Below are 17,372 nucleotides of genomic sequence, written 5' to 3'. Positions count from 1 at the left end.
GTCAATCTAAAAATCAAGGGAGTGCATAACCTGATGAACAGAATGAACTGGTAATTATAATAGAATCAGGGGCATAGAAAGGGAATGGACTGACTGTTCTTGAGCGGGGAAGGGGTGTGGGGGATGCGGGAAGAGACTGGACAAAAATCGTCCATCTATGGATGAGGACAGTGGGTGGGGAATGAGGGTGGAGGGTGGGGTGGGAACTGGGTGGAGGCGAGTTATGTTGGGAAAAAAGAGTAACTAATGTAATAATCTGAACAATAAAGATTTAAATTAAAAAATAATAATAATTACATATTAAAATTCAGCATAAAAATGAAATCTAATTCTTTAAGCAAAATATTTATATCAGAAGTCTCTAGTGTGTGAGTGTTGACTGGGAATACATAAAAATACAGTCTGTGCTAAAGTAACTTATCAAAAAGACTTTAAAAAAAAAAGTGCCGAAACCGGTTTGGCTCAGTGGATAGAGCATCGGCCTGCGGACTGAAAGGTCCCAGGTTCGATTCCGGTCAAGGGCATGTACCTGCGTTGCGGGCACATCCCCAGTGGGAGATGTGCAGGAGGCAGCTGATTGAGGTCTCTCTCTCATCGATGTTTCTAACTCTCTATCTCTCTCCCTTCCTCTCTGTAAAAAATCAATAAAATATATTTTAAAAAAAAAGACTTAAAAAAGACTTTGAAATAAGAAGTCAGACTACTGTGAGAACAAATCCTCTACTTATGAGCTCCAAAAAAAATATCCTGTAGCAGAAATTGCCAACTGCCATACAATAATCCATTTTCTTTTAGTTACAAGACCTGCTTTCATTCATAACAGTGATGGCTGCCCAATTATGACTTCTTTATCTAGTCTCCTGTTTAGCCATTCTACTGAATGATACTTAAGTGGTGATGAATGTGGATTTCTAGAATGCTCAATACGGATAGCCAGCTTAGCTGAGAAGTTTATTTATGCTCTCTGCCTTCCCTCTTTCCTATAGTCTGCAACTAAGGTATACTGAAGATGACAGAAAAGTCAAGCACCTGATTTGTTAATAACTTCCTAGATCCATAATACAAGTCAGAGACTCTCTAGCTCTAGACTTACTTCATCTTCTTTACATCACTCCTATTTTATGCTGTAACATTCAACCGTTTATAATTCCAACAGATTTAGTCGTGAACATTATCTCATGCTAATAGTTCATAAGCAACAAAAAAAGAAAGTGACATTTCTAATTAAAACTGGTGCCTGGCAATGCACTTTTACCAACATTTTCAATAAAAGTAATGATAGTTAATGCAAATAATCACTTTATAAAACACATTAAGAGGAAAGAATTAATGGTCTTTGGTAAAAAAATATATATATATAGGATGAAATCCACATTACTTAGTAGATCTGGAAATATACAGTATTTACTATACTGAAGATTAATTACCCAGTTTAATAGGTATTAATACTGACCCACCTTTGTGCTAAACATTCGTTCTCTAAATCTGTATCTATATATCTATATCTAAATCTACATATCTAGATCAGGGGTGGGCAAACTTTTTGACTCGAGGACCACAATGGGTTCTTATACTGGACCAGAGGGCCAGAACAAAAGCATGGATGGAGAGTTTGTGTGAACTAATACATGTTAACACTGCTGCTGGTGAAGGAGCGGAGGGGAGAGCAAGAGAACCCTCCGCTCTTTCGGCTCCGCGGGCGGGATAGAACAGCCGAAATCCGGCGCGCAGGCCGTAGTTTGCCCAAGGCTGATCTAGATCAATCTATCTATCTATCTATCTTATCTATCTATCTATCTATCTATCTATATCAAACACTTTCACTAGGATAATAGGATGTTAAGGTTAAGGTAAATCAAAAGGAAACACGTCCTATATACTAAAAGCCTAATAAGCAAATCAACCAAACAGTGGAACAACCAGTGGGTGAGGGGCAGGGCTGGCGAGCGGGCAGACCCAGGCCAGCCAAAGTGGGTGCCAGCAGGCAGAGGGAGGGGATGGCAATCAGGGGGCAGTGGTGACCAGCAGCGGCAGAGGGGCGATCAGGGGGGTGGGGCCAGCTGCTTGTAGGCCGGCGCTGTCCCACAATGGCCCCACACCCCGGTTGCCTCTGGCAGAGGGAGGCCACTGGTGGTGGGGCAATAGGGGACAGAGCCAGAGCTGCTCCCTGGTGGTCAGTGCGCTCCCAAGGATGTCCCTGCGAGTGGGCCTAATCCATCAGTCGGACATCCCCCGAGGGCTCCCAGGCTACAAGAGGGCACAGGCCAAGCCGAGGGATCCCCTCCTCCCGACCCCAAGTGCACAAATTTTTGTGCACTGAGCCTCTAGTATATTAATATTAATCTACTATTACGTACAGTTCTAAATGTCCTAAAAGATAAAAAAGTTCACCAGTCACCCATTCTGGTTTGGCTCAGTGGACAGAGCGTTGGCCTGTGGACTGGCAGGTCCCGGGTTCGATTCCGGTCAGGGCACATGCCCAGGTTGCAGGCTCGATCCCCAGTGGGGGGCGTGCAAGAGGCAGCCAGTTAATGATTCTCTCTCATCATTGATGTTTCTCTCTCTCCCTCTTCCTTCCTCTCTGAAATCAATAAAAAAATACATTTTTTAAAAAAGTTCAGTCAGTGATATGTTTATTCCATAACAATCACAATTGTTTCCTATCATCTACTGTGACCTTTGATAAATTACATAATCTCCCCAAAATAGTAAAAATACTTAGTACCTCAGTTCTATTGTAACCAATGAGATAGGTGGTAAAGTGCTCATCTAAGTGTTGGCACGTACTAAGAGTGCCACAAATGGTACTTGATACTTTTTGAACATAAATATTCAAAATTTTAAAATATTACTTACCTGGATTTAATGCAAAATTATCTATTAAACTCTTCCAAGCAATAAAAGCTATTTTTTTAATTATGGGTGCTCCACTACGAAATCCCAGTTCCTCCAGCTGTAACAGAGAATTAATGAAACTCCCACTTCGATGTAAGGTCTAAAAAGGAAAAATCATTAAAAAGTTATTTACTTGCCAAAACAATATATAAGGCTCTAGTATGATTCACTAGTTTAATTCATTCTGTTTCAGTTACATAAAAGTCTTAGGAATTTACATTTTTTAAAGTACCAAATTCTGTATGCACATTCAAATTTCAAGATTACAAAATATAAAACTTCAAGAAGCAGACAATACATAACACAAAGCATTTCTAAAACATTAGAGAAAATTAGGAAGGTCAGATTAAAAACAAATTTGACTAACATAATACCAAAAAGTGAGTACATGGGAAAAAAAATAGAATCAACATTAAAGAAAAAATAAGAAATGTCAAACCCTGAAACTAATAAAAACACCTTTTCAAATACAGTAAGTAAAACAGGTATGAAAAATGGTTAAGGGAAAATGGATAAAAGACAAATAAATATGAACCCTAAAAAAATACATAAAAAGGTAAAATATCTATATCCTATCTAATAAAAGAGTGATATGCAAATTAACTGTCACACCCTCACTCACCCACTCCATCACAAAGATGGCTGCAGCCACTGAGCTGAAGTGAGCAGGAGGCTTGTGTTGCCCCAGCAATCGCCACAAGACCTGAGGCCAAAAAGACAGTTCTGCCTGGCTGGCATGGCTCTGTGTTTGAGCGAAGACCTATGAACCAGGAGGTCACAATTCCCAGTCAAGACACATGCTTGGGTCGGGAACTTGATCCCCAGTGGGGGGTGTGCAAGAGGCAGCCAATTAATGATTCTCGCTCATCATTGATATTTCTATCTCTCTCTCCCTCTCCCTCCCTTCTCTGAAATAAAAAAATAAAATAAAAAATAAAAAGACAGTTCTAGGAATCTACAGCAGTGGTGGTGGGAGCCTCTCCTGCCTTCTCAGCAGAGCTAAGGATGTCCAACTGCGGTTTAGGCCTGCTCCCCACTGGCAAGTGGATATCCCCAGACGGCTCCGAGGCTGCCAGAGGGATGTCTGACTGCCAGCTTAGGCCCGATCCCCTGGGGAGCGGGCATAAGCCAGCACGTGGACATCCCCTGAGGGGTCCCAGACTACGAGAGGGCACAGGCCAGGCTGAGGGACCTCCCCCCTGCCCCGATTTGTGCACTCGGTCTCTCGTATATATATAAAGGCCTAAGCAACCATGTGACCGTTAACCATGACGCACACTGACCACCAGGGGACAGATGTTCAATGTAGGAGCTGCAGAGCGACAGCAACTTTGTAGAGTGCCCTCTCACATTCTGGTACCCCTTGGGGAATGTCAGACTGCCAGTTTCGGCCCAACCCCCACAGGCCAGGCTGAGGGACCCCACCTGACAAAGGGACCCCGCTCACTCTGCAGATGCCCTTCGAGCCCTGGTCACCCCAGGTGCAGCTGGCTAGGGAGGGACTGAGGGAGGTTGGCTCCAGGGTGTGTCTGCCCCATCTAGCCCAGTCCCGCCCTGCTGGCCACCTTCTAATTAATTTCCTTTCAATGTGCACGAATTTGTGCACTGAGCCTCTAGTTAATTTATAAGTGGCTATAAACCATATATAACCTAAACAGAATATATTAACAGAAAAAAACTGGCTTAGAAAATCACAAGCAATTCATAAAAAACCTCCTAGAACTAATAAAATTAATTCAACAAGTCTAGGTACAAGATCAACACCTGAAAATCAGTTCTATTTCTACATGTCAGCAATAATCTGAATTGCTAGGAAAGCAATTCCATTTACAATAGCACTTAAAAGATTAAATATTCATTAGGAATAAATCTAATCAAGAAAGCCAGAGTTATACACTAAAAGCTACAAAACACTGCAGAAATTTAGAGACTTAAATAAGTAGAAAACCATCCCACATTCATAGGTAGAAAGATTTGCTATCATTAAAATATCAATACTACCCAAAGCAATCTACAGATTCAACTCAATCTCTATCAAAATTCCAACAGCCCTTTTCACAGAAAAAAACAAAAAACAAACCAATCTTCAAATTCAATATGGAATTGCAAAGAGCCTCAAATAGCCAATTCTGAAAAATAAAGCTGGAGGACTCACACTTTCGAGACTTCTAAACTTATTACAATACTATAGTAATTAAAACTTATGGTATTAACATAAGAATAAACATAGAATAAAATAGAAACCCCCAAATAAGTCCTTTCATATACTGTCAATTGTTGTTTTATAAATGTGCCTAGAGACTTTTCAATAGGTCAGTCCAACAAATGGTGCTGGGAAAAATGAAATATCCACGTGCAAAATTAAAGCTAGACCCTTGCCTTATATACAAAAATAAATTCAAACTGGATCAAAGATCAGTATTTATAAACTAAAATTAAAACTCTAAAGCTCCAAGAAAACAGAGAAAAAGATTAATGCACTGGATTTGGCAACAACTTCATGGATGACACCAAAAGCGCCAAAAAAAAAGAAAGTTATCTATTTACCTAATTTATATGCACTTTATCAAAAATATCAATATGCATCAAAGAATGCCATCAAAGAATGCCATCAAGAAAGCAAAGCCCTAGCTGGTTTGGCTTAGTGGATAGAGTGTCGGCCTATGGACCAAAGGGTCCCAAGGGTCAATTCCAGTCACGCATGTACCTTGGTTACACAGGCTCCTCCCAGGCCAAGGCCCTGGTTGGGGCGCATGCAGGAGGCAACCAATTGATGTGTTTCTCTCACATCAATGTTTCTCTCTGTCTTTCCCTCTCATCCACTCTCTAAAATATCAAGAAAAATATCCTCCCGTGAGAGAAAAAAAAAAAAAGATTACCCACAGAATGGGAAACAATATTTGCAAATCAGGTCTGACAATTAATTAATATCCATAATAAAGAACTACAACTCAACAACAAAAACAAACCACCCAATTTAAAAATGCACAAAGCTTGGAAACAGCCTAAGTGCCCATCAGTAGATGAGTGGATTAAAAAACTGTGGTACATCTACACAATGGAATACTATGCTGCGGTAAAAAAGGAGCTTTTACCATTTGCAACAGCATGAATGGAACTGGAGGGCATTATGCTAAGTGAAATAAGTCAGTCAGAGAAAGATAAATATCACATGATCTCACTCACTTATGGAATATAACGAACAACATAAACTGATGAAGAAAAACAGAGACAGAGAAGCATAGATCAGACTGTCAAACCTCAGAGGGAAGGTAGGGGAGAGTGGGGCTACGGGGGAGAGATCAACCAAAGGACTTATATGCAAGCATTTAGGCCTAATCAATGAACACAGACAACATGAGAGATGAGGGCATTGGGGGGAGGGATGGGGGGATGGGAGGATAAGGACACATATGTAATAACTTAATAAAAAAAAAGCACAAAGCTGGGGATGTAAAGGACAACATAGGAAATATACACAATGATATGCTAACAACTATGTATGGTGCCAGGGGGTACTTGAAATATTGAAGCAGACGGAGTCACTTTGTAAAGTATATGGTTGTCTAACCACTATGATGTATACCTGAAACTAATTTAAAATAATAGTGAATGTAAACTATAATAAAAAGTAAAAAATTTAAAGCGTAAGTACTACTTTAAAATACAGAGCAAAACCTAGAAAATAAATTAAGAACTTAAATGCTTTACTTCCTGTGAGTTGTATGGAATTGGCTTCTGGATCTCAGATCCAAAAAATTTAGGGCTCCTTTACCAAGCAGTTGGACAGCCATTACTATGCCACAAAACAAATATACTGAGTTACCACCATAAACACTATGGTTAGTACTGGGATTACCATGAGAAAAAGAGAAAGGAAAGTTAAGGAGCTCATAAATGCTCAAAGAAGTCAGACATGACTGGTCAGAAGGCCAAGCTCTACTACAAATAGGGCCATGTTAAGAAAAAAAAGAGGCCGGCCCTAATGGGTTTGGCTCAGTGGATAGAGCGTCGGCCTGCAGACTGGTGGGTCCCAGGTTCGATTCCAGTCAAGGGCATGTACCTTGGTTGCGGGCACATCCCCAGTAGAAGGTGTGCAGGAGGCAGCTGATTGATGTTTCTCTCTCATCAATGTTTCTAACTATCTATCCTCTCCCTTCCTCTCTGTAAAAAATCAATAAAATATATTAAAAAAAGAGAAAGTGAATGCTGTGGGTGCCAAGTTACAAGCTCACTTGTAAGAAAGTGGCACCAGGACCTTGAAAATCAGGCAAAAAAGCTTTGATATAACTTTAGTTTACCTATTTATGCGCTACCCGCATTCTACCGCTAGTCTATAAAAAACGTATTAATACGTGTCCTGCGCTCTACTACACTGGTAGAACGTATAAATACGTTTCCCGCACACAATGTGTTAAGTCACCTTTAATACTGAGCCATCGCTCCTAATAAAAATGCAGAGTTAGTCCCTTCAAGCTTCTGGTCAGATTTCATTAATCAATCAATACACAACCTTGCTTTAGGATTATTTTTTTTAAATATATTTTATTGATTTTTTACAGAGAGGAAGGGAGAGAGATAGTTAGAAACATCGATGAGAGAGAAACATCGATCAGCTGCCTCCTGCACATCTCCTACTGGGGATATGCCCGCAACCAAGGTACATGCCCTTGACTGGAATCGAACCTGGGACCTTTCAGTCCACAGGCCGACGCTCTATCCACCGAGCCAAACCGGTTTCGGCTAGGATTATTTTTTAAAAGATACCTTACTTCTACAGTCATGCACTGCTTAACAATAGGGATACGTTCTGAGAAATACATCAGGCAACTGTTGTGCAGACATTAGAGTGTACTTACACAAACCTAGATGGTATATAGACTACTATACACCAAGGCTATATAGTATAGTCAATTTCTTGGCTGTATACCTGTACATTATGCTAATGTACAAAAAATGAGATTAGATCAAGCACAAGAGAAAATGATGCAATCAAGAGATGATGTAAGACCAAGATGTATGAGGCTGCTGCCAGAGTAACATGGCATACTATTCCACAGGAAAGTTTTTGTTAATAAGCAGAAAGAGTACACTAAAATAGTAATAATACAATAAATATACTAACCAGTTAGCAGTCATTTATTCATTATCGAATACTATGTACCATACAAAATTGTATGTGATACACTTTTACCTGACTGGCAACACAGGTTTGACACCAGCATCATCACAAACATATGGTATCACTAGACAATAGGAATTCTGTTCCATTATCATCTTATGGAATCACCATAGTATATGCAGTCTGTTGCTGATCTAAACATCGTTAGCCAGTGTGTAACTGTGTATCACTAATTCACTAACATTGAACTCCTGGCCAAAAGTATTATAACTCAGGTATGAACAAAGCTTTATCTAATATCCGTATTTTCTTCACAGGGCACATCAGTCTTTCTGTATTTAGGAATCATAGACAGCACTTCAACACTATGCTTGGGGGTCATTAAATGATGTGATCGTCAAGAAAAAGCACAAAATGTGAAAAATATGGCACTAAATCGATCATGAAAAGGACATTTGTCTAGCGAATATAGAGAACTCAAACAAAATGGCAGAGCATAACCTTATTCATGGTCAGCTGGGAACACAAACGTACTGGGGAACTCAAATTTTTTTGCCACTCTGCATGTCTGTTATACACACTAGTAATACATTTAGGAAATTATACAGAACAAGTACTGATGTTAGCTTTACAAATAAATTTTAGTGAACAGGTAAATTTGCATATATGGTATGATGAGTAATGAAGATTGACTATGCTATGTAAATAAAGTTAAGAAATGAAAGGACCTAGTATGTAAAACTGAACTATTCTTTAGATGTGGACTTACCTTCCCAAGAAGTTTGACAAACAAAGGCCATAATTTTAAAACATATGTCTCATTTTTACTCATAAATAGCTTCTGGAGTTCTGAAATTAATTTCTGCAAACAAAAGCAAAAATATTTACCAAAAGGACTCCTAGAAAGGAAAAAATATGCAGTGTCAAATTGGCTGGTTATCTTAGCCAAATAACTTTAACCAATGTTTTATAAGGAAAACTTCCTTACATATAGCAAAGCTGAGTTTTATAATAAACTAGAGGCCCAGTGCACAAAATCTGTGCACGTGCGCGCACACATGCATACACGCGGTATCCCACAGCCCAGCCTGCACCCTCTCCAATCTGGGGCCCCTATGGGATCGGGCTTAAACAGGCATTCGGACATCCCTCTCACAATCCAGGACTGCTGGCTCCCAACCACTCGCCTGCCGGCCTGATTACCCCTAAACGCTTCTGCCTGCCAGCCTGATTGATGCCTAATTGCTCCCCTGGCGGCCTGGTCACCCCTAACTGCCCTCCCCTGCTGGCCATCTTGTGGCTGTGGGCACCGCCATCTTTGAGAGCAGGGAGGTCAATTAGCATATTCCCTCCTAATTGGCTGTGGGCACCACCATCTTTGCAACAGTGTGAGGGTCAATTAGCATATTCCCTTTTTATTAGATAGGATGTCCAAATATAAATCACCATTAACATTTTACTAATGCTTTTATTAACACAATCTGGCCATTCTTGCATTAATCCAGCTTAAATTTTTTTTCTCCTATTATTCTTTTCCCTAAAAACTTCAGCATGCATATCATTAATTAGATTTCAAGTTAATGGTTTTCATCACTCTGATAACTGATAACTTTAAAAATACACTAATAGCTTAATGGATAAGACTGAGAAACTGTATTATAAATTTATAAAGAATTTTACATATGCTTTTAAAAATAAACTTATCAGAATAAAAAACTTGCAAAACAAGAGAGATACTTCATTAGACTCCAAATATTAGTATGAAGTAACTTTAAAATGAATAGATAAACCCCAGGATTTAGAATCTGGAAGCTTCCCTGTTTGGATTACTATAGTATTCCCTAACTAGTTTCCCTGCCCCTACTCAATCCCCTTTAGTCTATGCTCAACATAGGCAGAGCGATCCCTTTAAAACCCAAGTTAGTAAAAAAAAAACAAAAAAAAAACCCAAGTTAGTACCACTCCTAGACTCAAACCTTCAAAAATGATTTTCAGTAGAACCGAGTCTTACAATGACCCCCAATGTGATTTGGCTCTCTGTTTCTCTGAAATCATCTCCTACTCCTCACCTTCATGAACTCCACTATTATACTGCTCAGTGTTCACTAACCACAACCATCAGAGCAGGGCCTTTTGCTCTCATGATTCCTCCGAAGAGCTATCCTCTGTATCATCTCCAAATCACTGTTCAAATACCCATTCTTTTTCTTCCCTGATCACTTCACCCTTCTTCTCCAATGACACTCTCCCAGTCTAATTCCTGCTATTCTCCATAATGTTTTCACTAAATCTACTATATGCTTTATTATCTCTACCACTCAAAAATAAGCTCCACAATTCCTTTTGTTCACTGGTATACTCAGTGTCTAAAACAACACCCAACATATAATAAGTGTTCAATAAATATCTGTTACAAGAAAAAAGGTTGAAAAGCCTAAAGCCTGGGGCAAATAATAACTTTAGGAAATTACACAGCTGATACATTTATGCACATTAAATTTATAAAATAGCACTGAATTAGTTAATACTTTCCCTTTTCCAAAAATGCAATCCCTTTCAATCAATACTCACTAGGGATTGTATAAAATGCCTGGATCATACTAACACTGAATACACACAGCTCCCTTCCTTACTGTAGTGCAAGAGCAGTATGCCTACACTAACTTAAGCATTTCATTGTTTTAATTCAAAGAGAATTTCCTAGATCACAGTACAATTATACCAATATGAGCCCCAAGCATGGTGAAGAACCTTACAATGCAGTATTCAAAAAATCCTTATAAAAAGTAATACTTACAGTAGTCATAAGCTGCTCTGTGATAGATGCTATTTCTTGCTGTTTCTGAAGCAACAACGGCATTCCCATCTCTAGGGCAGTCGCTCCCCGCAAATGTACCTTTTGGGCTGAATGAACAACTAAAGGTATGACCAGTTTCGCCCACCTAATTGACTCTTCTCCCATTTGAATTGGGGCTTGTTCAATTAGCCTATAAGAGAGAAATCAATGAATAAATTATTTTGACCTCACCTTTTATGTCTAAACTACCAGGAAAATAAGCAGTACACACAGAAATACGCATGGTATGGAACGTTTTAGAATATGTACATATATTCACACACACAAAAAAAAATTTACTTTTTCTGGATAATTTTTCTATTTCTGTATTATTCTTATACATTTTTAAAATAAGAAGGTATTTTGTCTTTAAAGTTTTTTTAAATACTAATTATTTTTATACAAGTAAATTCAGTGTTCTTATGGGATAGCCAGAGAACTGTGATGTAAGGTGAGAATCAATGAGGGCATCAGAACATTTAATTAGAGCAAATAGCTCAACTACTAAAGAAAACTTTAAAACAACCGTTATCAACAAAGAGCAGGATGAGAAGAAGCAGGAATTTTCTTGTTCTGCCATCTCCCGCTAAGCACTATTACTTACATCCTAACTACCCACTATAACTCACTTAGGAGTCTACTTTTTTAAAAAAAACTCTTGCAAAAGCTTTAACAAAAATAATTTTTAAAAAATATATTTTTATTGATTCCAGAAAGGAACAAAGGAGGAGAGGGAGAAACATCAATGATGAGAATTATTGCTCGGCTGCCTCCTGCACACCACCCACTGGGGATTGAGCCTGCAACCTGCGCATGTGCCCTGACTGGGAATTGAACCTCAACTTCCTGGTTCACAGGTCAATGCTCAACCACTAAGCCACGCCGGCTAGGCCAGAAACACATTTTTTAATGTGTTTACATTTACTATAAATTCATCATCTCTTCCTTTGTTAAAAAAACATTTTTTTAATTGATTTCAGAGAGGAAGAGAGAGGGAGAGATAGAAACATCAATGATGAGAATCACTGATAGGCTGCAGCAACCCGGGCAAGTGCTCTTCAGTCTGCAGGCCAATGCTCTATCCACTGACCCAAACCGGCTAAAGCAAGAAATAATTTTTAAACCCAGAATTGTGTTAGCAGCAGGAGCCTAACCAAGACTTTACTTTTAAGACTATCTCAGTAAAATTAAACAAAGAGACCTACTAACTTAAGCACAAATATTTCCTCCTTCTTCCTGTTACTTTTTTCTTGAGACTTTTAGTCTAGAAGACATTTCCCTCTTTAATGTCTAACTCAAATTCAAGTCCCAAAAGTCCTCTCCTTGAAGTAAATTCTGAACTTCCTGAAACTATTCTTCCAATTTGCAGAGCATCCAAATTCATACCTTATGATGACATTTAATGCTTCGTAATCAACAACAGCAGAATGCATCTCTCCTCTATTAAATACTATTTCTAATGAATCAATTATAGTGGGTACCTAAAAGATAGAAAATAAATTCAAATCAAGTAAGCCTGAATTTTTTTTAAATGGCATGTATTTAAGAAGATATATATATAAAACTATACTCACTACTTTGCCAATAACGTCAGTGGGGAACGTCTGCTTGGATATCACCCAAAGTGCCCTTGTACGTACATTTTTGTCTGAACTCTTAACATTATCATTCAATTTTGAAAGCAGTTCTTGAATATTTTTCTCTGAAAAACAGACAGCTTTAATTATGTGGAATAGTTTACGTCCTTTAAAACACCAAATATAAAAATAGAGAAACAAATTAAATGCATATCCAAAGAGAAGGACCAGAGAACCAATGCTGATATCAAACTACTTTCCAAAAACACAAAAATAGGTAAGATGGTATATTCAGAGAAAATAGTAGACTCTAAATCAGATATTTTGTGCAATTAATTTTATAGATGTCGTTAGTAGATTTGAACATACAAGATAATTTTTGGCAAGAAGTTATGAACCCTACATCTGTCTCAAAATGAACAACTACTTTAAATCGCTACCGTTTCTATACAGGGTAGGGCAAAAGTAGATTTACAGTTGTGAGCATGTTAAAGATTGTTCTTATATTATTATTTATTATTATTGTCCATATAAACTGTAAACCTACTTTTGCCTCACCCTGTACATTAAAAAGAGCAGAAACTTCTCCTTCAGAAAACAGATGTTAACAACTTTCTGACATCTTTATTCCCTAATTCCTGATTTCCCTTCTCTAAAGATCATTTCCTAGGTTTCCTTTACCATGTCAAACTGCTAACTTAGAGCAACAATTAGATTAGTTGAAAACTTAGAAAGCATCAGTTAAGTCTCGTTTTCATTATCATTTTTAGTTCCAAATCATCCCACTTACCACTATGTAAAAACATTCTAATTCAGCACATTCCTTACTGTATGTGCTTATACAAAATAAGTGACCACCTAAATTAACTTCCAAAGCAGGTAAGAGTTTTCCAAAGGAGAATGTTCAAGTTTTCATAACATTTATAAATAAGCTTATTTTCTTTTAGAGCAAATTTTACAATTATCAAAGAGCTATGTCTAAGAAAAAATAAAGCTTTCCAATAATAGTTTAAACATCTGAATTATGTTATCAGCTCTGTTTAGTGTGGCTCAGTTGGTTGAGTACTGTCCCATGCACCGAGAGGTTGCTGGTTTGAATCGTGGTCAGGGCACATACCCAGATTTTGGGTTCGATCCCGGTTGGGGTGCATACAGGAGGCAACTAATTAATGTTTCTCACATCGATGTTTTTCTCTCTCCAAAAAATAATACTAAAATAAAAACATATTTTTAAAAATATATTGTGAATCTAACAGAGGTAACAGTACTTTTCTAAACATCAAAGTATATATTTATAAACTCTTAAAAATATTAAGTCATAATAAATTTAACTACCTGATAATCCTGAGGTAATTTTGGGATTATATAAACAAAACCCCAAGGCCTGTAGAGCAGCACAACTGAGCTCTGAGTTTTGACTGGAAATGTGAGCCTACAGGGAAAATAAAATAAAATCACACACTTGTTACAAATGAGTACAACTGTGAATCAATCTTTAGAGAGCAAAGTTTGATTAAAAAGCAAAATTACATTTTAATCAAACCAATCAATAAATCTTTTAAAGTAAATGAAGTAAGACCAGGAGTCCATGTATATAGCTTGGCAAAGAGGGAAACTATACAAAGATCAACAAAATAAAGAACATTTTTCTTGGCCCTGGACTGGTAGTTCAGTTGGTTAGAGTGTTGCCCCAATATACCAAGGTTGCGGGTTCAATCCCTATCAGGGCACATACTAGAAGCAACCAATGAATACATAAGTGGAACAAATCAATGTTTCTCTCTCTCTCCCTCTCCCCCACTCCTACCTATATCTAAAATCAATAAATAAAAGATAACAAAAAAGAACATTTTTCTTAAAAGAACATATCTGAAGGCAAAGGAAAAGTCAACCAAATGGAAGATGCTAAAGACACTAGACAGAAAAGAAACAGTAGGAGCAAAGCCCTTCCGTAATGGGTAAGCAACAGACTCAAACATAAAAGGTCTTGGGTTGATTCCCACTCGGGGCACATGCTTAGGTTGCCAGCTCAATTAGGCCATGACCCTGCAACCTGTGCATGTGCCCTGACTGGGAATCGAACCATGACCTCCTATTTCATAGGTCAGCACTCAACCACTGTGCCACACCGGCCAGCTCATCGATGTTTCTCTCTCTCTCTCTCTCTCTCTCTCTCTCTCTCTCTCTCTCTCTCTCTCTCTCCCTTCCTCTCTAAAAATATCAATAAAGACATATTTAAAAAGAAAAAAAGACTTTTTGAGAGCTACTACTGTATCTCCTGGATAATAGCTAGCATGTGTCTGTAAATAAATTTTTATTAAATACATAATGCCTGAAAGGTTTCTTAAAAATGGTGTCTTACCTTTAAGAATGTGGTGGGTTCACAGAAATAATACTAGCAGAATTCTAAATAACACATTTCACCTAGTATGATTCCTATTCTTAAAGAATTCAAATATCCTTTTAGTGCTTAGTAATTCACACATAAAGCTTCTGTTGATTGTCCTATCAGTATTATACTCACCCAGACATTTCTAAATATAGTTAAGTTCTAGGGAAGTCAAAAGTTATGAGGATTTTTTACTACAAGGAGGAAGAGAGGGTTAGTGCCTCTAACCCGAGTTGTTCAACAGTCAACTGTAATTATTCATCAGGTATTTTAGTTACAAACCCTATTTAAAACAGTGCATCTTGATTCGAAATGCATGCAATTGAGTTCCTGACCCTACACATTGTCAAGTACTAAATATATGAAAATGCATGCTTCTATCACATCAAATAGTCTTGTGCAACTTAGTGACAGGGGTATGTTCTGAGAAATGCGACATTAGGCAATTTTATCATTGTGAGACCATCATAGAGCACACTTATACAAACCTAGAAGGTATAGTTAGTCTACTACATGCCTAGGTTATATGATATAACCTGCTGCTCCGAGGCTACAGCCTTTATGAAACATGAGATTAAATCAAGCACAAGAAAAACGATACAATCAAGAGATGTGGTAAGTGTGAGATGTATGAGACTGCTGCCAAGCTACAATACTGTTTTACAGCACTTTTTTTATAAGCAGAAAGAGTACACATTAAAATAATGATTAAGTATAATATAGTAAATACATAAGCCAATAAGCACTTATCATTATCAAATATTATATGCACTGTACATAATTGTATGTGATATACTTTTATAGGACTGGCAGCATAGTAGTTTATTTACACCAGGATCACAAGAGTAACTTTTTTTAAAAAACTGATTATAGAAAGAAAGAGAGACATAGAAACATCAGTGATGAGTCACTGATGGGCTGCCTCCTGCACCGGGGATCCAGCCCACAATCCGGGCATGTATGCCCTTGACCGGAATCTAACGGGGACCCTTCAGTCTGCAGGCTGGCGCTCTATCCACTGACCCAAACCAGCTAGGGCAAGAGTAACTCTTGAGCTATAACGTTATGCTGGCTAAAATGTCAGGAATTTTTCAGCTTCATTACATACAATCTTATGGGACCACCATTGTATATTCGGTTGGTTCAAGTTGTTGACTAAAACATCATTATGCAGAGCATGATTATACTACTGGAATGTGGAACATGACAAAGAAAAATGGGATAACAATACCACTGATATTGTACGACAATAATATTCATGTCTTGAACTAATTACTACACAATAAAGTACGCTCCTGATCACCGTAACAGGATACTTTGAGGTAGACACAACCTCAAATGCCTCAACATTTAGTTAGAAATCATGCTAAAAAGTACAATGAATAGCTGGATAGAAAACTTATATTTTAAAAGCACAAAAACAAGATAAAAATAAGAACTCAAAGGGACTTTGAAGATGGCATTCAACCTCTTAATTCTAAAAACAAGAAAATTAAAGTGTTAAGGAAGGTCACAAAGCTGCAGGGTACTCAAGTGAGGACAAGAACATAGGTCTTCAGTTTGAGGTTAAACTGCACCACCTTTCCAAAAACACGTGACACAGATAACCCTCGTAACGGTTCTTAACCAGGCAAGAGTAGCAAAACTAAGGGTGTGTGAAGACAAATAAATACACCAAAAACAAAATTATAAAGTCATTACTTAGGAGTACATTCCTACAAAAGGAGATAAAATAGATGAAATAATCTCCGATCATTGCTTTTAAATTAAGAGCAAAGATTTTGGACTCAAATAGCCTTGGACAAATTAAACCAATCTGTTCTGCAAAATGGGGACTAAAGAGTAACCTTACAGGGACATGGAGTTAGATGAAGTGAGGGAAAACTATAAGGGAACTCAGAGTACTATAATATGCTTTCACTTTATTTAAATTCAAAGTTTTTAGGAGTAAACTGGTAAAACTTTTCGCCACAAATAAAAAAAACTACTAATAAACAGAGACACATACCTTTAAAACTTCACATAACCGAGGAAGTTTTTTCTCAATTTCTATAATGACTTCTTTTCCATCTTCTCCAGTAATACGACTTAAAAGCAGAAATAAAAAGTTCAGGCAAATAGACACAAAAGTATAATCACTCCCTAAAGTTTAAAGTTTATGTTAGAAGCCTGGCAAATTAACTTATCTAGTGCTTAAGGTACTGTAAGTATAGAAAGCAACATACACCTGAAGCAAAAAAATAACCTTCAGGATTACTTCTACATCCACTGTACAAGTTTCAACAGTTTCTCTATGTCAGTGGTTCTCAACCTTCCTAATGCCGCGGCCCTTTAATACAGTTCCTCATGTTGTGATGACCCCCAACCATAAAATTATTCTTGTTGCTACTTCATAACTGTAATTTTGCTACTGTTACGAATCGTAATGTAAACATCTGATCTGCAGGACGGATTTTCATTGTTACAAATTGAACATAATTAAAGCATAGTGACTCATCACAAAAACAATATGTAATTATATATGTGTTTTCCGATGGTCTTAGGCGTCCCCAG

General features: G+C 37.8%; 1 protein-coding gene across 1 annotated transcript in view; it reads right to left on the bottom strand.

Moving 5' to 3' along the window:
• The window catches only part of RIF1 (replication timing regulatory factor 1), an 80,501-nt gene that overhangs the window by 38,859 nt on the left and 24,270 nt on the right, over positions 1-17,372 (bottom strand). The window contains exons 2-8 of the mRNA XM_015559802.1: positions 16,828-16,906; positions 13,766-13,862; positions 12,428-12,555; positions 12,240-12,334; positions 10,815-11,004; positions 8,787-8,879; positions 2,857-2,995 (exon numbers count right to left, since the gene is read on the bottom strand). Of these exons, the coding sequence (XP_015415288.1) occupies positions 2,857-2,995; positions 8,787-8,879; positions 10,815-11,004; positions 12,240-12,334; positions 12,428-12,555; positions 13,766-13,862; positions 16,828-16,906 (821 nt within the window). The remainder of the gene's footprint in view (positions 1-2,856; positions 2,996-8,786; positions 8,880-10,814; positions 11,005-12,239; positions 12,335-12,427; positions 12,556-13,765; positions 13,863-16,827; positions 16,907-17,372) is intronic.

Source organism: Myotis davidii, unplaced genomic scaffold (genome assembly GCF_000327345.1).
Source record: "Myotis davidii unplaced genomic scaffold, ASM32734v1 scaffold753, whole genome shotgun sequence".
In the NCBI taxonomy this organism is placed as follows: Eukaryota; Metazoa; Chordata; class Mammalia; order Chiroptera; family Vespertilionidae; genus Myotis; species Myotis davidii.
This window is presented reverse-complemented; position numbering and strand designations above follow the sequence as displayed.